This window comes from Natrix helvetica (genome assembly GCF_964273705.1).
Source record: "Natrix helvetica genome assembly, chromosome: 1".
In the NCBI taxonomy this organism is placed as follows: Eukaryota; Metazoa; Chordata; class Lepidosauria; order Squamata; family Natricidae; genus Natrix; species Natrix helvetica.
The window spans coordinates 374,029,775-374,053,520 of NC_138548.1; the positions used below are offsets into that span (position 1 = coordinate 374,029,775).

General features: G+C 44.7%; 1 protein-coding gene across 1 annotated transcript; it reads right to left on the reverse strand.

Annotated features, from left to right (window-relative positions):
• Positions 1-1,688: 1,688 nt before the first annotated feature.
• On the reverse strand, positions 1,689-23,310 carry LOC309383791 (zinc-alpha-2-glycoprotein-like). The gene is made up of 7 exons (XM_081936690.1): positions 23,187-23,310; positions 17,958-18,197; positions 15,061-15,336; positions 12,029-12,316; positions 7,021-7,092; positions 4,368-4,513; positions 1,689-2,972 (listed from the first exon to the last, which is right to left on the reverse strand). Exons 1-7 carry the CDS (start codon positions 23,257-23,259, stop codon positions 2,790-2,792), a joined length of 1,278 nt encoding a protein of 425 aa, XP_081792816.1. The 5' UTR covers positions 23,260-23,310; the 3' UTR covers positions 1,689-2,789.
• Positions 23,311-23,746: the final 436 nt, after the last annotated feature.

Here is a 23,746-nt window from a genome sequence, read left to right on the forward strand (position 1 = left end):
AAGGTGTGCCACAAGAGGGCGAGGTAGCTTTGCACCAGAAAGACAGACTTTCCTGCAGCAGCATCTGAGGCTCTCTCCTTCCATTGAAACCACCTCACAAATTGGCACTGCAACCAAGAAGGTTCACTGCTAGCAGGATTCTGATCATTTGCACGAAACGTCGGCTCATTTCCCAACCAAAGTGGTACCTATTTATCTACTTGCATGGAACATGCTTTCGAACTGCTAGGTGGGCAGAAGCTGAGGCAAGTGATGGAAGCTCATCCTGTTACGCAGTGCTAGGACTCAAACCACTGAAACAAAGACCATTTCCAGCATCATTAATTTACTGAACCGCCACTTAGAATTAAGTGCTTAGAATTAAAACTGAACTAAGGGGAAAAAAGCACATAACAAGATAATTAAAACAATAAGAATTATTAAAACCGTAAATAAAATCACAAAGTTACAATCACACTACCAGTACAACATTTGTTAGGCTAGATACCACTACCAGATGCTCAGGCCAGATGGCAAATCCATGTCTTGAGGTCTTTCCAGAAGACCAATAAGGTTAGGACCAGTCTGGCCTCAAGTGACACAGATGTTCCAGAAGATGGGTTCTTCAGCAGGAAAACCTCTCATCCTGGGTCCTGTCAGATGGCATTTCTTACTGGATGGCACCCACTAACCCACTGAACCTGATGGGATAGATAGTGATGGATACTGGGGAGACATACCCTGTTTCCCTGAAAATAAGACCTTCCCAGATAATAAGCCCAATTGGGCTTTTGAGCACATGGGCTAAAATAAGCCCTCCCCTGAAAATAAGCCCTCCCAGAAAATATTGCAAGACAGCAGCAACCATGAGGTGACCACGCTCGCTGCCTCCTGCACCTCAAAAATAATAAGACCTCCCCCAAAATAAGGCCAAGAGCTTATTTTATGAGTCAAAAGAAAATAAGACCCTGTCTTATTTTCAAGGAAACACGGTAGTCCCTCAACTAACCCAACCCTGTAATGGAAGGCTTTATATGTCATTATCAATACCTTGAATTCAATCTGGAAGCAAACTGATAATGTATGCGGCTCAAAAAGCAGAGGTGTAACATACTGATCCAGATGTATACACAAGTGCTTGTGTCACTACATTTGACATTAGATGAAGTTTCTGGATACCCTTCAAAGGTATCCTCATGTAGAGTGCATTACAGCCTTAAATGTGTGACCTAGAGTTGTAATTACAACAGTTACAACAACAAGAAGGACATCATGAGAACGTCTTCTCCAGTGACCTTACTTCCAATCTTCGCCTTAAGGATCCTCAAAAATGGAGCAATGGAGCAGGTTGTCTTTTCCAAAATGACTCCCTTTCTGTCATTTGGCTCATCACAGAGGACCATCCAGGCAGAAAACCATATTTTTATTTTTAATGTTGCCTTTTTATATTTGTGTTGTGTTTGTGCTGATAAATAAATAAAGGGAGACTAGTATAGATCTATTTCTAGCTATTTAGCTCTCATCAGCTAGCCATACCCTTACTGGGATTTGAACCTGGGCTGTGTTACATATTAGGCAGATTTGTTAGCCACTAAGCCACAGGCTCCCCTCCTTATCAGCTGATATTTGGGCATACCAGGGGTTGTAACACAAATACATACCTATTTCCCTGGCTCAGCTGATAAGGAGGAGAGCCTGTGGCTTAGTGGCTAACAAATCTGCCTAATATGTAACACAGCCCAGGTTCAAATCCCAGTAAGGGTATGGCTAGCTGATGAGAGCTAAATAGCTTGAAATAGATCTATACTAGTCTCCCTTTATTTATTTATCAGCACAAACACAACACACACACACACACACAAACATAATATGAAGCACACATGGATTGATTCTGAAGGCAAGCCCTGAAAATTACACTCCTGAATTCCAAGTTCCTTTCATTTTGAATGACACTTTGTATAGGAAGAGTACTTACTATAGGGAAGCTTTTGAACTTTGAGGTCAGAGAAGTCATCTGAGAATACTATTAATAAACAAGCAAACAAATACATCCACAGCACCCAATTACAGCATAGATTGCCTCATGCATGAGTCCGCACTCTCTAACTAATCAACTACAACCGTGTGTCCTGGCCTATTGTCTATGGAGATTCTCAATCATCCAGGTCACGGTTGTCCCAAAGGTGCTTTTTCAAGACGCAACTGGACTTTCTTGAACTTCAGCTCTGAAGAGGTTCTGGCCTATTGTACACTTTACTGTTCCAGCTACTGAATTCAATATCCTAACAGAATCCTTCATTCAATGACAACAATCCGGCTCTCCCAGTTGAGGGAGAGATCATTTAACAATGATCTTGTCGGTCATTATGTGGAGTCCTACATAAAGAGTGCCGGATCCCCCAGAGGGATGGAGGAGACCTTTGAAGGCGCAGCACCAGCAGAGTTCAAGTGTCTCTCCACTTAGCATCGGAATTCCTGTTCTGAGCCAACCTGAGTGTCGCCACCTTCCTCGGTTCCTTCTATTGCACCTGGCATGCTACATTTCCCACTCGCATCTCTCTCCTTTTGACCTCTCTCTTCCACCCACTCTCAAGAGCAGCATCAGCAGCAAATCCTGACAATGTAAACATTTCAAGAGGAGGGGAAAAGGTGGGGAAGGGGAAGGTTTCCTGGATCTCTTTCCTTTCCAAGACTTGGCTACAAATATGAAGAAGAAGTAGGCTGGAGGCCGTTTGAAGTTGCTAGCCCTCTTCCTTCGTCAGAGGTAGCCATGCTCTGTGTATCTTTCAGAATGCATCCAGGACCAGTTATTACTCTTGTTTGGGCCATGATAGCTGATTCAATCTTGACACTTCGCTATCCAGGGTCTCCAACTCCCCAGCCCATGACGAAGACTTTTGGGGCCCCTGTTCGTTCCCTTCTCGCTTGCGCAATGCTAACTTAGGGACTTCAAGAAACCATTGGCGCCTCAACTGTTCATAGGATGTCCCATCCTGCAAAGGGAGAAAACGAAAACATCAAAACCACAGTTTGTACCGGCAATGTGGTGTTTTTTTTCTCTCTCATTCAATTAGAATCATAGGGGTGGAAAGGACCTTGGAGGTCCTCAGCCCCCTTCTCAAGGCAGGAGTCCTTATTAGCCCTCGGTCATCCTCACCTCCATACTGACAGGAATGAAGACAAGCAACCAAAGAGGCTTGATACAAACAGCTCCTGATATAGGTGGGAGGGGATACTCCCATAAGTTTCATTTCCTTCCTTCCTTCCTTCCTATATCTATCTATCTATCATCTATCTATCTATCTATCTATCTATCTATCTATCTATCTATCTATCTATCTATCTATCTATCATCTATGTATCTATCACATTCTATCATGTATCAGCTATCTATATCATCTAGCTATCTAGCTATCATTTATCATCTATCATCTACCTAATATCTAACATTATCTATCATCTATCATATTCTATCACCTATCTTTTATATATCATCTATCATCTATCTGTCTATCTATCTATCTTTCTATCTATCTATCTATCTATCTATCTATCTATCTATCTATCTATCTATCATCTGTCTGTCTATCATCTATCTATCTATCATCTATCTATCATCTATCTATCATCTATCTATCTATCTATCTATCTATCTATCATCATCATCTATCTATCTATCATCATCTATCTATCTATTGCATTCTATCATCTAACTTGTCTACCATCCATATCTGTCTTCTATCTGTCTGTCTGTCTATCTATCTATTTGTCTATCTATCTTCTATCTGTTTATCCATCCATCTTTCTATTGTCTGTCTGTCCCTCCCTCCCTCTTTCCTTCCTTCCTTCCTTTCCTTTTCTTTCTTTCTCTTTCTTATTTCTTTTTCTTTCTTCCTTTCTTCTTTCTTTCTTTTTTCTTTCTTACGGCACCCATCTCGTACAGCTTACCTCTGCAGCTCATGTTCTCCAGGATCTGTTTCTAAACCTCCTTCTAAAGGAAAGTCACCAGGATCATTTCCATAGATGCCCCCTCCCGCCCTTTGTTTTTCCATCCTCCCATTCCTTCTCTTCCTCCATTCCAGTCCTTCTTGGACAGAAATCCCCCATTTTCCCCCAGCTCCTATTCCTGACTCCTTCCCTATCTCATTCTCCTGATGGGTGCAAGAAACTGAGCTGGGCTGGCTCTTCCATGCAGAGCAGGCAATCACAGGATCTCCAGCAGGAGGGGCCGAGCCCCAGAAAAGCCCCAAGCAGCCCACAATCCCTTCTTACAAAGATTTTGGGGATAACTGTTGCCCCACCCAACCCTTCAATGGTCTTGGCTCTTGGGTATTTCCCAAGCCCAGAGTTTTGCATCTTACATAGACTTCAGCAACAATCAGACTCACCTTTGAGGTTACTTCAGATTGGAGCATCGGTTCTGATTGAATCTCATCATCTTCTGTGTCAGCAGAGAAAAAAGAAACTCCCTTTAAAGGAAAGTCAACTGGCAAAGCCGTTGCTTCCTGATAGAGAATTCTCCTACGTCTCCAGCCTGATGGCAAAGAGAGAGGATAGCTGGTTAATTTTGGAAGTAGCAGTTCCTGCCTCAAATAGAGAAGGATTCATGCTAAGACCGTCAGAAGTCCCAGATGGTACAACTGCCTGGATTATAACCAGGCATCCTGAGAAAGATGCATCAGTACTTCTATCGCTTTATTAGGGACCAAGGAAAAATGGCTAGCTGTTGAGAGGTACTGACCATGAGAAGATGGCAAAGAACATTCCTGGGTATCATTCAAAGTAATTGTTGAAATTGTCCTTGCTGCTATTGCAGCTCTATGCTGTGGTCCACCAGCGGCCAGCAGAGCTGGCAGCAGAGTCAGACAGTAAGGAGGTTGGGAAGGAACATGGCACAGTCCTGGAGGCTGGGGGAGGCTCAGACAAGGGCTCTGCATCGGAGGCAGAGATGGGGCCAAGGCCATCTGGCAGTTCTCAACTGCCTTCAGAGCCAGACAGCGGTGAGGCAGAGGAACAGCTGGAGCCTGTTCCCAGTATGCACATGCGCAGAGCTGCCAGAAGAAAAGAAGAACTAAGAAATCAGGGTCAACTAGGGAGTAAAGCCAAGTAAAGTCCCCTCCCATAGGAAATCAAAGAGGAGCAAAAGGGGAGAGGGTTTTTTGCAGGAAACAATTTCTTCCTTTGGTCATTAGATTCATTTCAGGAGTGTGAAGATCTGTCCATGAATCTTAAGAGACTCTGTGCCAAGTCTTTCCCTGCACAGCTCTGCATTTGGAAAATATTGACATGGCAGCTTTCCAAACTAGATGAGGTCTGTGGTCATAAATTCACCTTTGAAAGACTGTTTGCCAGGCCTTTGCTGAATGTGAATGAGAGGAATTCACACTCGTTGAATAAAAGGGGTTTGGTCAGGACCAGGAACCTGCCTCGTCCTTTTTTGGGGAAGCCTAGGTCAGAAGACCACTCTGATGGGACCAGACAGCTCTGTTTTTCCACCACAGCTGAAGCCGTTCAAAGCTGGCCAGCAAAGATGTTCCCAATAAGAGCCAGATTGTTGGGGACGATATGCTTGTTCTGTAAACCGCTTAGAGAGGCTGTCCTCTTCCTGTGTTCTGTTTTTGATCTTTCTTCAATCCTGCTGAGAGTGGAATATATATATTTGACATTACATGTCTTGACAGCGAGAGTTGTACTTGCACAGCACTGGAAAAATGAGGAAACATCTACAGAAGAATTAAAAACTAGACTGTGCAGAAATGGACTGGTTTGACATTGAAGAGAAAAGAAAAAGAAAATGCCGAATATTTTGAAACATGGGACTTTGCCAATGGTTGGATAATAGAAGTAGAAATTAGAAACTGGAAAAATACTATTATGTAAGCAAACTGACTCAGAAAAACATGCTGTTCAAAAAGCGCATACTGTATATGTTAAGAAAAAGTGTATAAACTGTTGTGTTTTTTTTAAAAAAAAACCTGAACAGCCCTCTCTCAACAGAGGAGGAAGGATCATCTGTCTCCATCATCTGACAGTCTTTTCAGCAGTTCCAAGATGGCTCCACACCCATTAGCCCTACTTCTTGGAGTTCAGGTGATGAGCTCATTCCTGGCACATCAGCAACTGGGTTAATTAATGACTCTGAACATCCACCCAAAATATAGGGGCTTCAGCTGAGGACAGCTTGCAGGAGCAGAGGGTCAGTGAAGAGGAGGAGGAGGAGCTGCCTTCTCTGGTGGATCCAAGAGCACACAAAGCAGAGAAAAGACGAGAGCAACGGAGATCTGCCAGATTACTCGGGAGAAGGCCCCACCCATCTTGATGGGCTGCACCAGCAGGCAGAGGGAGGCGTTGCTGGGAACAAGATTGGGTTCTGGATGTATGTTTATTCCTCATGCTTCCTGTTTGACTTTGTGCCTTGGAGACTCTGAACTTCTCTTTCCAAGTGAGCTCTTGGGGCTGTATTTCAGTCTGGCCTGGTGGGTGTAAGTTTGTTTGGTGGACTTATTTGTTGGAGCAATTTTCCATTCTTTTACGGACTATTGGCCATTGCAGACTAATCGGTCTGCTTGTGGCTGGCATTATTTGGGACAGTTCTGAAGCTGGGTGAAGGGAATTGCTGGGGAACATTCATAAAATCTCTAAGCCACGCTTATGTGTGTGATAGAGAGTGAGTGAGTGGGGCAGCACACTGATCTTCTTCAGGGGCAGGATTATGGGTTTTCTAGTGCTTCCCAGATCATTTGTTGGACTTTTCTTTGATTCCTGAGCCCCTGATCTTTTCTCCTCTGGAGTAAGTCCACTGAGGCCAAAGAGGCTCCTTCCCAAACAGGAACGTGGGCCATTTTGAGACTTACAGGAAATGGATAAATGGCTGCATAGTTTGTTCCTCCTTTCGACCCACATGTTCAAAATGCTGTTTGTGGGGAAGGGGCTTGTGGAGATGGTGGGTGAAACTCTCTCCCATCCACACCAGCTCAGTCAACACAGAAAAACCTAGGAGTGGGGGTGGGAGGTGTCAGTGGCTGTGTTTGTTTCACTTACGTATCAGGAAGAGAATCACAGCTCCCACGATTAAGACTGCTACCATTCCCCCAAGAATCAGCCACCCTGTAGCTAAAGAAAGAGAAACATGGTTTAAATTAGACAGATAGTAATAGCATTTGATTTATATACCGCTTCGCAGTTCTTTACAACCCTCTCTAAGCAGTTTACAGAGTCAGCCTATTGCCCCCAACAGTCTGGGTCCTCATTTTACCCACTTCGGAAGGATGGAAGGCTGAGTCAACCTTGAGCCTGATGAGATTTGATCTGCCAAACTGCTGGCAGCCAGCAGCCAGCAGAAGTAGCCTGCAGTACTGCACTCTAACCACTGCACCATCATGGCTCCTGAGATCCTGAGTTCCCTGGAGGCACTGAGCAACGCAAGCATTTCTCAAGCTGCACTAGTCTCCAGGAATTGCCCTCCGCTGAAGGAAGCCTTCTTCCTTCAAGGCCATTCCGTCTGACCCCTGTGCCTCGGAGGGGAGGGACTCCCTTCAGGTGGGGGCACTTCCTGGGGGTTGCAGAAGGCTGGAGAAAAGGCCTTGAAGGGCAGAAGATAGAGCCACAATCAAGGCAGCAGTCAGATAAGGAAAACTTGAGCCTAAGTCAAGAAATCAGTTTAAGGAAATGTGTCAAAGGGGCCCTTATCAGGTAATCCTCCCAGAAAGTAAACATTGTTTCAACTTCATAGTATAGATATGTTATAAAACAATGTTTCATAATCTAAAACAATGTTTCATAATATAAAACATTATAAAACAATTTTCTGGGAAACATCTTCCCACAAATACAGGGAGTCCTGTAGAAGCCCTGAAAAAACAGTAGTGACCTTTCTTTCTTTCTTTCTTTCTTTCTTTCTTTCTTTCTTTCTTTCTTTCTTTCTTTCTTTCTTTCTTTCTTTCTTCTTTCTTTCTCTTTCTTTCTCTTTCTCTCTTTCTTTCTTTCTCTTTGTTTATTTCTTTTTTCGTTCCTTCCTTCCTTCATTTTTCTTTCTCTCTTTTACTTTCTTCTTTTTCTTTCTTTCCCTCTCTCTCTTTGTCTCCCTCCCTCTCCAACTCTCTCTCTCTCTGCGTTACAACATTTTATGACAACCAGAAGTGATTTATAGGTCATAAAGCACCACTTCTGAGGCTTTTGTGATTTCATGTGGCTGTTAAATGACCATTCTTAAGTCCCAGACTACCTGTATACTATACCTGCCCTGCCCAGCCCTGCCCTAACCTACCAGAGGAGATCAACCCTGACTTCTCTTTAGAAGGCCAGATCCTGAAGATGAAACTCAAGTACTTTGGTCACCTAATGAGAAGGAAGGAGAAGAGCTTAATGCTGGGAAGGATTGAGGGCAAAAGAAGAAGGGGACGACAGAGAATGAGGTGGCTGAATGGAGTCACCGAAGCAGTAGGCGTGAGCTTAAATGGACCCCAGAGGATGGCAGAGGACAGGAGACAACATTTTAAATACAATACAATACAATACAATAGTAGAGTTGGAAGGGATCTTGGAGGTCTTCTAGTCCAACCCCCTGCCTAGGCAGGAAACCCTATACCGTTTCAGGCAAATGGCTATCCAACATCTTCTTAAAGACTTCCAGTGTTGGGGCATTCACAACTTCTGGAGGCAAGCTGTTCCACTGATTAATTGTTCTAACTGTCAGGAAATTTCTCCTCAGTTCTAAGTTGCTTCTCTCCTTGATTAGTTTCCACCCATTGCTTCTTGTTCTACCCTCAGGTGCCTTGGAAAATAGTTTGACTCCCTCTTCTTTGTGGCAACCCCTGAGATATTGGAACACTGCTATCATGTCTCCCCTAGTCCTTCTTTCTCTTAAGCTAAACATACCCAGTTCCTGCAACCATTCCTCATATGTTTTAGTCTCCAGTCCCCTAATCATCTTTGTTGCTCTTCTCTGCACTCTTTCTAGAGTCTCCACATCTTTTTTACATCGTGGCGACCAGAACTGAATGCAGTATTCCAAGTGTGGCCTCACCAAGGCATTATAAAGCGGCATCAACACTTCACGTGATCTTGATTCTATCCCTCTGTTGATGCAGCCTAGGACTGCGTTGGCTTTTTTGGTAGCTGCTGCACACTGCTGGCTCATATTTAAATGGTTGTCCACTAGGACGCCAAGATCCCTTTCACAGTTACTACTACTGAGCAAGGTACCACCTATACTGTACCTGTGCATTCCATTTTTGTTGCCTAAATGTAGAACCTTACTCTTTTCACCATTGAATTTCATTTTATTAGATAGTGCCCAATGTTCAAGTTTGTCAAGATCCTTCTGTATCTTAAGCCTATCTTCTGGAGTGTTGGCTATTCCTGCCAGCTTGGTGTCATCTGCAAATTTGATGAGTTCCCCATTTATTCCCTCATCCAAATCATTGATGAAGATGTTGAAGAGTACTGGGCCTAAAACAGAGCCTTGGGGTACTCCACTGCATACTTCCCTCCATGTAGATGCACTTCCATTGAGGACTACCCGTTGAGTGCAGTTGGTCAGCCAGTTACGAATCCATCTGGTGGTGATGCTGTCTAACCCACATTCTTCTACTTTATCTAATAGTAGGTTATGGTCTATCTTATCAAAAGCCTTACTGAAGTCCAAGTAAACTATATCAACGGCATTCCTCTGGTCCACTAATTTTGTCATATTATCAAAGAATGCAATAAGATTAGTCTGGCATGATCTGTTTTTGACAAATCCATGTTGGCTTTTGGCTATTACTTTGTTTGCTTCTAGGTGTTCGCAAATTCGTTGTTTGATTATTTTTTCCAGAATCTTTCCTGGTATTGAGGTCAGGCTGATAGGTCTGTAGTTTCCTGGATCTAATTTTTTCCCATTTTTGAAGATGGGAACCACATCAGCTCTTTTCCAGTCCTCTGGTAGTTCCCCGGTGTTCCAGGATCGCTGAAAGATACAATTCAGTGGTTCTGAGATCTCGTCTGCTAGTTCCTTCAGAACCCTGGGGTGTAATCCATCCGGTCCTGATGATTTGAACTCATCTAGGGTAGACAGGTGCTCACTTACCATTTTCTTCCCTATTTCAATTTGTGTTCCTAATCTGATTTTTGTGGTGCTGCTTTTGATAGGTTGGACTGTTTTATCCCTTTGTGTAAAGACAGATGCAAAACATGAGTTAAATAGTTCTGCTTTCTCCCTGTTGCTTGTCACCTTCTTGCCACTTTCTCCTAGCAATGGACCAATTGTTTCCTTAACTTTTTTCTTGTTTTTAACATGTTGGAAGAAGCTTTTTTTTTGTTAATTTTTACTTTTGTGGCAAGCCTTTCTTCATTGTGAGCCTTAGCTTTCCTCACTTCATCTTTACAGGCTCGGGCTATTTGCTGATATTCTGCCTTAGTTATGTCCCCCTCCTTCCACTTTTTATACTTACCTTTTTTGTCTTTCAGTTTGTCAGATAATTCTTTATGCAGCCATGCTGGTTTCTTTTGGGAGCTGTTATTTTTCTTCTTCATTGGTATTGTGCTAGACTGGGCTTTTGTAATCTCATTTTTCAAAATTTCCCAAGCTTCTTGAGTTGTTTTCCCCTTGAGGATTCTCATCCATGGAATTTTTCCCACGCTCTCTCTAAGTTTATTGAAATTAGCTTTCTTAAATTCCAAGACTCTAGTTTGACTTTGTTCTACTACTTGTGTTTGGATAATGTTGAATTCCAATATTGCATGGTCACTTGCCCCGAGGGTTTCTATGGCTTCAACACCTTCTATCATTTCCTCTCTGTTAGTGAGAATTAAGCCCAATATGGCTGATCCCCTTGTTCCCTTCTCTACTTTTTTGAAAACAAAGTTGTCTGCTAGGTTTGTTAGGAACCTGTTGGATCTTCCACTTGGTGCAGAGTTTGTTTCCCAGTTTTTTTTTATTTTATTCTTGGATTTCTAAACTGCCCCCTCTCCCAAAAAGGGTCTCGGGGCGGTGATGTCAGGGTAGTTGATGTCAGGGTAGTTAAAATCTCCCATTGCTATTGTGGTGTGCTTCCTACATAGCTTAGTTAGCTGACTAGCAAAAAGTTCATCTACTTCCTCTGCTTGGTTGGGTGGCCTGTAGTATAGACCTATGGCAATGTCATTTCCCCCACAACCTTTAATATTGACCCAAATGCATTCAAGATTGTTCTCATCATTGTTGTGCTCTATTTCTGTAGAGACGTAGTTATTTCTTATATACAGTGCAACTCCACCTCCTCTTTTATTTGGTCTATTTCTTTTAAATAATTTAAATCCTTCTAGCTGTATGTTCCATTTGTCGGTTTCATCCCACCAAGTTTCTGTAATGGCAATAATATCATATCTGCCCTCTTTTACTTGAATTTCTAATTCGCCCTGTTTATTCCCTGACAAATGTTATTGTCCTATTAATTGGGTTTGTTTTTTGGATATGTATCTAATTTCTTTTTAACTTTCGTGATGTGTGTTTTTTAATGTTGTACGCCGCCCTGAGTCTTTTGGGAGAAGGGCGGCATATAAATCCAATAAAACTCAAACTCAAACTCAAGGAAGGCCTGGAGGAACGTTGTCCATGGGGGTCGCGATGGGTTGAACATGGCTTCACAGCTAACAACAAGCTAAACTAAGATAAGATAAGATAAAATAAGACAAGCTAAGATAAAGTAAGCTAAGATGAACTAAGCTAAGATAAACTAAGCTAGGCTAAGCCAACCTATCCTATCCTGTTCCACCCTACCCTATCATATTTTCATACCTTTGTCCTCAAATTCCCACTTCCATCCAGCCTCCTGCCCTGTCAAAAATCACTTCTCTCCCATCACTAAATGCAGGATGATACTTCCTGTTCTCCGCCTTGAGATGATACAGCAGGAAATGTAACTTCCCTGCACTTTCCAGCATTGATGAAGTATCTATTTCTACAGGTTCCAAAGGTGGCTAAGAAAGCCCAGCTGCCTTTTGAAAAGCACCTTTGGGACAACCATGACCCAGACGGTTGAGAATCTCCACAGATACGTCTACATGTCATAATCACTCAGCCTCTCACCCGTTTCCTCCTTCCAAGCCAACACCAGTTGGTCCTGCATGTCTTCTTGTTCCAGGTGACAACGAAAACGGTCCCTCTCCTTGGGATCGATCTCAATGCTGATCCAGACATAATAAGTCCCATCTGAGTTGGGGGCCACAGTTCTACGGAAGGTCTCTTGTTCCCAGTTCTCTCCATCCCTGGTCCAGGTGGCCTGGATCTCCTTGGGGTAGAAGCCATAGGCCTGGCAGATGAGGATCTCCAGGCTGTCATCCACCACTTTGTGAGTCACCTTCCCCACTGGGGGCTCTGCAAAAACAGCAACAACGGGGTTCCTGGGATTTTCTGTCCAGGTAATTTAATAACAGCGAAGACCTTATCTGGTCATCCTCTCCCACTGCTCCTTCTCTTCTCCTGAACCTAAGGGACCCTCAAAGATGGAGCATCAAAGCTCTTTACATTGATTATTGAAAGGGCTGCACAGAATTTTGGATGAATTTTTCACACTGACACAAATAATTGTAATGCTCAGGGTTTGATTCGGTTTTGACATCACGAACTGAATGTGTTCAGGAACAGCCTCATCTTTCGGTTTGGGAATGGGACAACTTGCCACAGCCAACCCACCATGGCCAACCCACCACAGCCAACTTACCACAGGACAACTCAACACAGCCAACTCGTTGAGGGATGAGTCACCATGGCTAACTCACTGCGGGACAACTTACCACAATCAACTCATTGCATAACTCACCATGGCCAACTCACTGTGGGACAACTTACCACTCGACACAGTCAACTCATCATGGGACAACTCTCCACAGCCAACTCAACACAGGACAACCTGCTGCTGCACAATTTAACAATTCTATTGAATTATTTACAACAGATAAAGATGATTTTAATTTTTCCCATTCACATTTCATTCTGCCCCTCCCTTTTGCATCCTTTCTTTAATGATTCAAGGAGAGAAGCAACTTAGAACTGAGGAGAAACTTCCTGACAGTTAGAACAATTAATCAGTGGAACAGAAGTTGCCTCCAGAAGTTGTGAATGCCCCAACACTGGAAGTCTTTAAGAAGATGTTGGATAGCCATTTGTCTGGAACGGTATAGGGTTTCCTGCCTAGGCAGGGGGTTGGACTAGAAGACCTCCAAGGTCCCTTCCAACTCTGCTATTGTATTGTATTGTATTGTATTGTATTGATTCTATTCCACTATTTCTTTGATATTAGTCTAACTCTTGTCCCGCAGTGAGTTGTCCTGCACCGGATTGGTTGTGGCGAGTTGTCATGCAGTGAGTTGGCCCTGGAAAGTTGGCTGTGGCATGCTGGCCATGGTGAGTTGGCTGTGGTGAATTGGTCGTGGTGAGTCGGCCATGGCGAATAGTGATAGACCCTTTAGTTCAGCTCCCAAAATGCAGGATGTGAGAATTACAATTTCTTCTGCTTTGCAAGATTTCCTCATGGAAATGCAAATGGATCTTAGCCTTCATCTCTTGCTTAATAAGTTTTCTTGTTTTCTCTTAGATGAACTTATTTTAGGGAGCATTGAAAATTATTTCCCCCATTATCCTACAGTAGTCTGAATACTCTGAATTGGGACGTGGTGGCTCAGTGGCTAAGATGCTGATCTTGTCGATCAGAAAAGTCGGCAGTTTAGCGGTTAGGGTTAGGCATGGTCCACTTAACGACAGCAGTGTTTCACTTCACAATTGTGGCCAAAAGATCATAAAATGGGGCAAAACTCATCGACAACTGCCTTGCTTAGCAATTGAAATTTTTGGATTCTATTGACTCCCATTTATGACAGCCGCAGTGTCCGGGGGTCACATGATCCCCTTTTGTGACCTTCTGACAAGCAGCGTCCATGGGGAAGCCAGATTCACTTAACAACCGGGTTACTCATTGAAGAACTGCAGTGATTCACTTAACATGTGTGGCAAGAAAAGTTCATTTAGCAGCATACATTTGGGACTTACCCTATTTTTCAGAGTATAACACGATGCACCTTTTTTTACTCAAAAAAGAGGCTGAAAATCTGGGTGCATCTTATACACCAAATACAGCATTTTTTTGCCTCCCAGAGCCCCGCCTCTTCACCAATATGGCCATGCATAGCTTTTAGAAGGCTTTCGGAGAGCTTCTGGGGGCTGGGGAGGGCAGACATATGCAAAATGGGCCGTTTTTGCTCGTTTTTGCCCCCCCCCCCAGGAGCACTCTGCAAGCCCCCAAGGCTATTCAGGCCTTTTAAAAAAAAACTGGGGCCGTTTTCTTGAAAAACGGGCCATTTTGGGGAGTTTTGCAGAGTGCAAAAACTATTTTTTTCCTTTTGGAAAGCTCTAACTGATTGATGAGAATTACATTGATTAAGTGCTGTGCCAGCAGAAACACCTACCTATCTACTGTAATTCACTCTCTCTCTATCCCTCTCCCTCCCTTCCTCCCTCCCTACTGTATTTCTCTCTCTCTCTATTTCTCTCTTTCTCTATCCCTTTATCTACCTACCTAACTACTCTTTCTCCCTCCCTCCCTATCTACTGTGTTTCTCTCTCTTTCTCTCCCTCTCTATTCCTCTACCTACCTACCTACCTACCTACTTTTTTTAAAAAAAGCCTCTTCAAAACCTTGGTGGGTCTTATACTCTGAAAAATACGGTAGTTGTGGTCATAAGTCGAGGAACTACCTGTACAGCAGAAAGATTGTCAGGTAGATCACAGAGAGCGTACAGGACACACAGAGCAAAAATACAGGAAACCAGGAAACTCCCCCTTTACTCCCACGGCAACTAATCACAGCTCTCAGATTCCTTCATGCAGTGGACAGCTCTCTTTAACCGATGAGCTGTAACGGTGGGTCCTTACTCATTGTCCAACTCTTCACTGCTCCAGCTATTAAATGGGGCAAAACTCATTGACAACTGCCTTGCTTAGCAATTGAAGTTTTTGGATTGGATTGTGGTCATAGGTAGAGGACTACCTATATAGGGAAGGGGGAGACAAGGGAACCAAAAGAAAATTTGCTGGATGGGAGAGGGAGGCATTTGGCCACTCACCTGTCTTCCTCAGAGCATTCTTCCTGTAGGACAGGTATCTCTGCAGCCACACAATGCAGGTCTCCTCCAGGTAGACTTTATTTTCCTGGGACCACCCTGGATCCTCATCCCACTTTTCCTTGACCTTCCTGGCCTGGGGCTGAGCTGCCACCCAGGTGAGGGTCTCCTTCTGGAAGCTGATGAAGTTCACCCCATTGTAGCCATAGCGGAAAACTCCCCCTTTGGTCCCATCTTCCCGGAGCTCACAGCCCAAAATCACCTGCCAGGTATGAAGCCCTGAAAGAGATCCGGGGGTGGAAAATGAGAAGGTACAGGTAGCCCTTGACTTAAAACAGTGACCATTCAAATGGTCATATTTACATTAATTTGAATTAAATTAAAATGGACAACCATTTAAATATGAGCCAGCCGTCTGAAGCAGCTGCCAAAAAAGCCAACACAGTCCTAGGCTGCATCAACAGAGGGATAGAATCAAGATCATGTGAAGTGTTAATACCACTTTATAATGCCTTGGTAAGGACACACTTGGAATACTGCATTCAGTTTTGGTCACCACGATGTAGAAAAGATGTGGAGACTCTAGAAAGAGTGCAGAGAAGAGCAATAAAGATAATTAGGGGACTGGAGACTAAAACATATGAAGAACGGTTGCAGGAACTGGGTAGGTCTAGTTTAATAGAAAGAAGGACTAGGGGAGACAAAAAGTTGGCTTTTCCAGCAAGCCGGCCTGGCCTGAATAAAATAGATTATTAATTTTAATTGTTAATTTTAATTTAATTTCTAAATCTCATTGTAAATGTCTATTTTTTTGGGATACTCTATTTAATATTTCTTTTAACTTTTGTAATATGTGTTTTTATGTTGTACGTCGCCCTAAGTCCTTCGGGAGAAGGGCGGCATATAAATCCAATAAACCTAAACCTAAACCATAGCAGTGTTCTGGGGTTGCCACAAAGAAGAGGGAGTCAAGCTGTTCTCCAAGGCACCTGAGGGCAGGACAAGAAGCAATGGGAGGAAACTAATCAAGGAGAGGAGCAACCTAGAACTAAGGAGTAATGTCCTGACAGTTAGGACAATTAATCAGTGGAACAACCTGCCTCCAGAAGTTGTGAATGCCCCAAGCACTGGACGTTTTTAAGAAGATGTTGGATAGCTATTTGTCTGTTTCCTGCCTAAGCAGGGGGTTGGACTAGAAGACCTCCAAGGTTCCTTCCAACTCTGTTACTCTATTCTAAAAGTTACAACGGCATTGAAAAAAGTGACCTAAGACCATTTTTCACACCTATGACTATTGCTGCATCCCCACGGTCAAATGATTTATATTCGGACCCTTGACAATTGACTCCCATTTATGACGGACACAGTGTCCCAGGGTCACGTGATCCCCTTTTGCGACCTTCTGACAAGCAGCATCCATGGGGAATCCAGATTCACTTAACAACCAGGTTACTCATTGAAGAACTCCAGCGATTCACTCAACGTGTCTGGCGAGAAAAGTCGCAAAATGGGGCAACATGCACTTAACACGTGTTTTCCTTTAGTAGCATACATTCGGGACTCAGTTGTGGTCATAAGTCGAGGAACTGCCTGTACAGCACAAAAATTGTCAGGTAGATCACAGAGAGCATACAGGACACACAGAGCAAAAAGATGGGAAACCAGGAAACTCCCCCTTTAGTCCCACAGCAACCAATCACAGCTCTCAGATTCCCTCAGGCAGTGGCCAGTGTCAACTCATAAAGCATTTGCATGTCTGTTATCGAGTTGCCATGGTGACGAATGGGGGGGGAGCGCATTCCACCCAAATCTGATCTCAGATTACTACAGCAGGCTTGCGAGGCATTGTTTGAGAATGTGATGTACGACACAGACTGAGGGGAGGGGAGAAACAGGGGCAAAGTTCAGCCATAACTTAAGTGAGGTTAGATCTGACTGCAATGGGGTATTGCCGAAATGGTGTTCCTAATAAATGACTGGATTTCTTTTGAAACTTGGCTCGAGGCTCATGAATTAATTTGGGCATCTTTTGGAAACCTGACAGTCAGCTCTCTTTAACCAATGAGCTATAATGGTGGGCGCTTCCAACCGTTCACTGCTGCAGCTATTAAATTTTAAATATCTTAACAACGGTCACGAAACCAACTGTTGTAAGGAGGTCTACCTGTATTCCTCTCCTCTTCATTAAGGAATCTCAGGCAAGGAGCCTTGTCCTCATCTGACCAATCTCTCTTTCCCCTGTTTATCCCACCCAGAGAAAAGGGTACCCCCCGATCTGCACTGCTCCCACCCACGGCCCTTCGGCCGAGAGCAGCAGGCTACAGGCCTGGTAAACTGCTTCGGCCCAGAGGTGGGGAGGATATAGTTTGAGGCCTATGTGGGTTCTCTAGGTGAGCGTGGGCAGTGGGCCTGGCCACGGTGATTGCCGGGAAGGCAGGGAAGCATGGCAGGGCTGTGGGCTATGTGGAAGGGAGTAGGCGAAGGGGGTGGGGACTGGGAGGCAGCTAGCTTACTTGTAAGCAGGCAGATCCGGGCTGCTCAGTTGGGGTGCAGGCACCGTGTGGGAAGGCAGCTTAGAAAGGCAAGTCGCAGAGCAGAGACTATGCGCATGCGCAAGCAAGGACCCAGTGTGCTGCATAGGAGGTGAGGAGTGACTGGGCAGGGTGGGGTGGGTTAAGCAGGTGGGGCAGGGCGAGTGACGAGAGAGCGGGTGAGGTGAGGGGACAAGCCGTCACCGGGTGGGCAGGGCCAGCCAGAGGTGGTATTTACCGGTTCTCCAAACCAGGTCAAATTTCCACTACTGGTCCACCTGAACCAGTCCGAACTGCCTGAATACCACCTTTGCTTTGCCAGAAAGGAAATCTAACCTGGACATCCAATGTGGCCGGGCCTCTGCTCACCGTTTGTTGGGTGGTTGAGTCTTGACAACTTCTCCAGCTCACTCCTGAAGACCCACTCAAGGGGCAGAAAGGTCTCCTTCTCCACTTCCTCCATCCAGGATACCAGAGACTCTCCTCTCCTGGCGAGACTGTCATAGCGACTGATGGGCTGGTCATTCAGGTAGCCCCTAATGAAGGACAGAGGCAGCCCCTGGCTGGGCTCTAGCAGTCGCAGGTAGAAATAATGCAGGGAGTGTGAGCCTGGGAAGGGAGAAGAGCAGAATTAGGGGGTCTGTACTGCAGTTCCAGCCCCTCCAAAATTTTGCTGTCATACAGAAGACCCCTCCCTTGTAACAAGTGGGCAGCTAGCTTTCATATCTGCTTGGGAGGTTTATGCCTTTCGACACAAGGAGAAAGCGTCTGCATCTGTTGGCTGACCTTCAAAATATATGGGCAGGCCCACATCTGGTTAAGGAGCTCTCCACCTCACCCCCACCCCACATTCCTCTGGGGGAGGGGGATTCCCAGCTAGCTGGTGGTAATCTGACCTTAATTGTAATCTCCTCTCTGTTAATCACAGGGAGTCAAGATTCAAAATTAGAATCAGAATAGAGCTGGAAGGACCTTGGGAGGTCTTCTAGTCCAGCCGCCTGCTCAAGCAGGAGAACCTATACCATCTCAATACAATACAATACAATAGTAGAGTTGGAAGGGACCTTGGAGGTCTTCTAGTCCAACCCCCTGCCTAGGCAGGAAATCCTATACCGTTTCAGACAGATGGCTATCCAACATCTTCTTAAAGACTTCCAGTGTTGGGGCATTCACAACTTCTGGAGGCAAGCTGTTCCACTGATTAATTGTTCTAACTGTCAGGAAGTTTCTCCTCAGTTCTAAGTTGCTTCTCTCCTTGATTAGTTTCCACCCATTGCTTCTTGTTCTACCCTCAGGTGCCTTGGAGAACAGTTTGACTCTCTCTTCTTTGTGGCAACCCCTCTATCTCAATCAAATGTCTGTCCAGTCTTTTCTTAAAAACCTCCAATGATGTAGTGCCCATGATTTCTGAAGGCCAGCTGTTCCACTGGTTAATTGGCCTCACTGTTAGGAAGTTTCTCCCTAATTCCACGTTGCATCTGTCCTTGATTAGTTTCCATCCATTGTTTCTTGTCCTGCCCTCTGGTGCTTTGGATAATAAATTGACCCCCTCCTCTTTGTGGCAGCCTCTCAAATACTGGAAGACTGCTATCATGTTCCCCCCTAGTCCTTCTTTTCTCTAGACTAGCCAAATCCAAATGCTGCAACCATTCTTCATATGTTTTTGTCTCCATGCCTTCAATCATCTTAGTTGCCAAAGTCTCAACATCTTTTCTGCAATGTGGTGACCAAAACTGGATGCAGTATTCCAGGTGTGGCCTTACTAAGGCTTTACAAAGCGGTACTAAGGCTTCACGTGATTTTGATTCTATGCCTCTGTTTATACAACCCAGGATTGTATGAGCTTTTTTGATGGCTGCTGCACCCTGCTGACTCATATTTAAGCAATCGTCCACTAAAGAATCCAAGGTCCCTCTCACAGTTACTGTTTTTGATCCCGGTTTTGCCTAATCTGTACTTGTACCTTTGGTTTTTCCCTCCCAAGTGTAAAACCTTGTTTTTCCTCCATATTAAATGTCATGCCATTGGATGGGGCCCATTGTTCCAGTCTACCAAAATCGTTTTGGATCCTCAGCTTGTGATTACATCCAAGTGTTCTGAAGGAACTAGCAGACGAGATCTCAGAACCACTGAATTATATCTTTCAGAGATCCTGGAACACCGGGGAACTACCAGAGGACTGGAAAAGAGCTGATGTGGTTCCCATCTTCAAAAAAGGGAAAAAATAGATCCAGGAAACTACAGACCTATTAGCCTGACCTCAATACCAGGAAAGATTCTGGAAAAAATAATCAAGCAACGAATTTGCGAACACCTAGAAGCAAACAAAGTACTAGCCAAAAGCAACATGGGTTTGTCAAAAACAGATCATGCCAAATTAATCTTATTGCATTCTTTGATAATGTGACAAAATTAGTGGACCAGAGGAATCCTGTCAATATAGATTACTTGGACTCCAGTACGGCATTTGATAAGGTAGACCATAACCTACTACTAGATAAAGTAGAAGAATGTGGGTTAGACAGCATCACCACCAGATGGATTCATAACTGGCTGACCAACCGCATTCAATGTGTAGTCCTCAATGGAACTGCATCTACATGGAGGGAAGTATGCAGTGGAGTACCCCAAGGCTCTGTTTTAGGCCCAGTACTCTTCAACATCTTCATCAATGATTTGGATGAGGGAATAAATGGGGAACTCATCAAATTTGCAGATGACACGAAGCTGGCAGGAATAGCCAACACTCCAGAAGATAGGCTTAAGATACAGAAGTATCTTGACAAACTTGAACATTGGGCACTATCTAATAAAATGAAATTCAATGGTGAAAAGAGTAAGGTTCTACATTTAGGCAACAAAAACGGAATGCACAGGTACAGTATAGATGGTACCTTGCTCAGTAGTAGTAACTGTGAAAGGGATCTTGGAGTCCTAGTGGACAACCATTTAAATATGAGCCAGCAGTGTGCAGCAGCTGCCAAAAAAGCCAACACAGTTCTAGGCTGCATCAACAGAGGGATAGAATCAAGATCACGTGAAGTGTTAATACCACTTTATAATGCCTTGGTAAGGCCACACTTGGAATACTGCATTCAGTTTTGGTCACCACGATGTAGAAAAGATGTGGAGACTCTAGAAAGAGTGCAGAGAAGAGCAACAAAGATGATTAGGGGACTGGAGACTAAAACATATGAAGAACAGTTGCAGGAACTGGGTATGTTTAGCTTAAGTGTAAGAAGGACTAAGGGAGACATGATAGCAGTGTTCCAATATCTCAGGGGTTGCCACAAAGAAGAGGGAGTCAAACTATTCTCCAAGGCACCTGAGGGTAGAACAAGAAGCAATGGGTGGAAACTAATCAAGGAGAGAAGCAACTTAGAACTGAGGAGAAATTTCCTGACAGTTAGAACAATTAATCAGTGGAACAGCTTGCCTCCAGAAGTTGTGAATGCCTCAACACTGGAAGTCTTTAAGAAGATGTTGGATAGCCATTTGTCTGGAACGGTATAGGGTTTCCTGCCTAGGCAGGGGGTTGGAGTAGAAGACCTCCAAGGTCCCTTCCAACTCTACTATTGTATTGTATTGTATTGTCTGCTGGGGTGTTGGCTATTCCTGCCAGCTTATCTGCAAATCTGATGAGTTCCCCTTCTATTAGCAATAGTAATACCTGTTACCCTTATATACCGCTTCATGGTGATTTACAGCCTTCTCTAAGGTTTACAGAGTCGGTATGTTGCTCTCAACAACCTGGATTCTCATTTTACCGATCTGGTAAGGATGGAAGGCTGAGTCAACATTGAGCCCAGTGAGAATTGAATTGCCAAATTGAATTCCCTCCAAGTCTCCTAAAGCTTCCTTGTTTAGAGTGAGAGACCTCACTGTCTCCCCAGCAAAGCAACGCTCCCCCACCCCCTCAGGCCACAGTGAGGTTTTCTGATGGGGGTGGAGTTCGATTTGAGGGGAAGAGGTGAGGCAGGATACAGATATAGTTGGAAGGTACATTGTAGGTCATCTAGTCCAACCCCACACCTGCCCAAGCAGAAGATCCTACACCATGGGTCACCAACCTCTCGGACCTCGGTGACCACTAAATTCATGATTTTAAATCCCACAGACCACTAATACGATTTTTAAAAAATATAAATATTTAGTGCAATATAAAAATGCAAATACTTTTTCTTCAGACCACTAAAACTTTCTCACGGACCACCAGTGGTTGGTGACCACTGCCCTACACCACTTCTGACAGGTGACAGCCCAATCTCTTCTTGAAAGCCTCCAGTGATGAAACTGCCACAACTCTAAGCTGTTCCATGGGTTGATTGTTCTCCCTGTCAGAAAAGTTCTCCTTATTTCTAGGTTGAATCTCTCCTTGGTCAGTTTCCATCCACTATTCCTTGTCTGGCCTTCAAGTGCTTTGGGAAATAGCTTGACCCCCTTCCTCTCTGTAGCAGCTCCTCCAATACTGAAACACTGCTATCCTATCTCCCCTGGTCCCTCTCTTCACTAGACTAGCCATGCCCAGTTCCTGCATCCGTTCTAGCCTCCAGTCCCCGAATCACCCTGCTTGCTCTCCTCTGCGCTTTTTCTAGAGTCTCAACATCTTTTTATAAAACTGGATGAAGTATTCTAGGTGTGGTCTTACTAAGGCTTTATAGAGTGGTTATTTCAGGTTCACTCCCTTTGATAAAAAACACAAAGGCGAGCTGATTACAAGAAAACACCATCAAAAGTCTTTAAACGAGACTCGGCGAAGCGGGAAAGAACGGAGTTTGGGACAGAGGGGGAGGGAGGGGCAAGAATGAGAGAGAGAAACCCTGGCAGGACACGCTCCCCCCCTTATGCTTCCCCCCCTCCACCATCCACCCCCACTGCCCGAGGTCTCCAATCCTCCCAGGAAGTCGCCGCAGCAGCCACCCCCCCCCCCTCTGCACATTCACTGTTCACTTTCGCTTTTCTCAAAAATGCAAACTTCTTTTTTAACTATTACCATCATGCAGACGGTACAGGACAATAAAAACAAGGACAAACAGGCTGAAGGACAGCTTCTATCCCAGAGCAGTAACTATACTGAATTCTACCGGATAGTGAAATATGAATGCAATATTAGGGAGTTTCCATTCAATGGTAGAGAATGTGAAGGGTGCGTGTTTGTTTTATTTTCTATAGTTACAATGTAGACGGAAGGTGGAATTTAATTCCCTTGTAGGAGGGGCAATGACAAAGTAAACTAACTGGGTAACTTAAGTAATTAAACGTGAACCGATGGGAAAAGAAAGACTTAAGCGTAGCCCGAAGGAGTTTGGGACGGAGGGAGGGGGAGAGAGACCCAGGAAGATCACGCCCCCCCTTGCTGTCCCTCCCCCTTCCGGGAACTCGTCCGTAGCAGCCCCCACCCCAACTTTCCGCGCTCCCAACATTCTCCTTTCACTTTCTCAGAAATAAAATGGGGATCGATTCCAACTGAAAGGCGAGCAAGTTTTAAACGCGACTCAGCGAAGCACATGAGGAGGAAGCGGCTTGGGGGGAGAGGGGACACATATCCCAGGACACATGCGCTCCCCCTCCCTTTCTGCTTCCCACCCAGATACTCACCGCAACAGCCCCCCGGCACAGAAACCCCCAGCGCCGCCCCCAGGACCAAGAGGCACGCCGGGCATAGCCGCATTTTCTTCTAAACCACCCGCACATTGGCGTCTTCCGACTGAGATGCTTTCACTCCGCCCCACTACCGCCTCTTACTGAGCTCCGCTAAAGTTCTCCGCCCTGGCAATCCAGCAGCCAAACCCCACGCTGCCTAAAAAGCACGTCTTCCCATTTGTACAGGCAACAGCCCTTCATAGGATAGGGATAAGGATAGGGATGGTGTGAAATGAAAAGAGTGGAGTGGAGTGGAGTGGAGTGGAGTGGAGTGGAGTGGAGTGGAGTGGAGTAGAGTAGAGTAGAGTAGAGTAGGAATTGCAATTGGAATGGAATGGAATAAGGTTGGAAGGGACCATGTGAGTCATCTAGTCCAACCCTTCCCCTCACCCCCGCCCAAGCAGGAGACCCTACACCATTCCTGGCAGATGACAGTCCAGTCTCTTCTTGAAAGCTTCCAGTGATGAAGCTCCCACAACTTCTGAAGGCAAAGATGTTCCATTAGTTGATTGTTC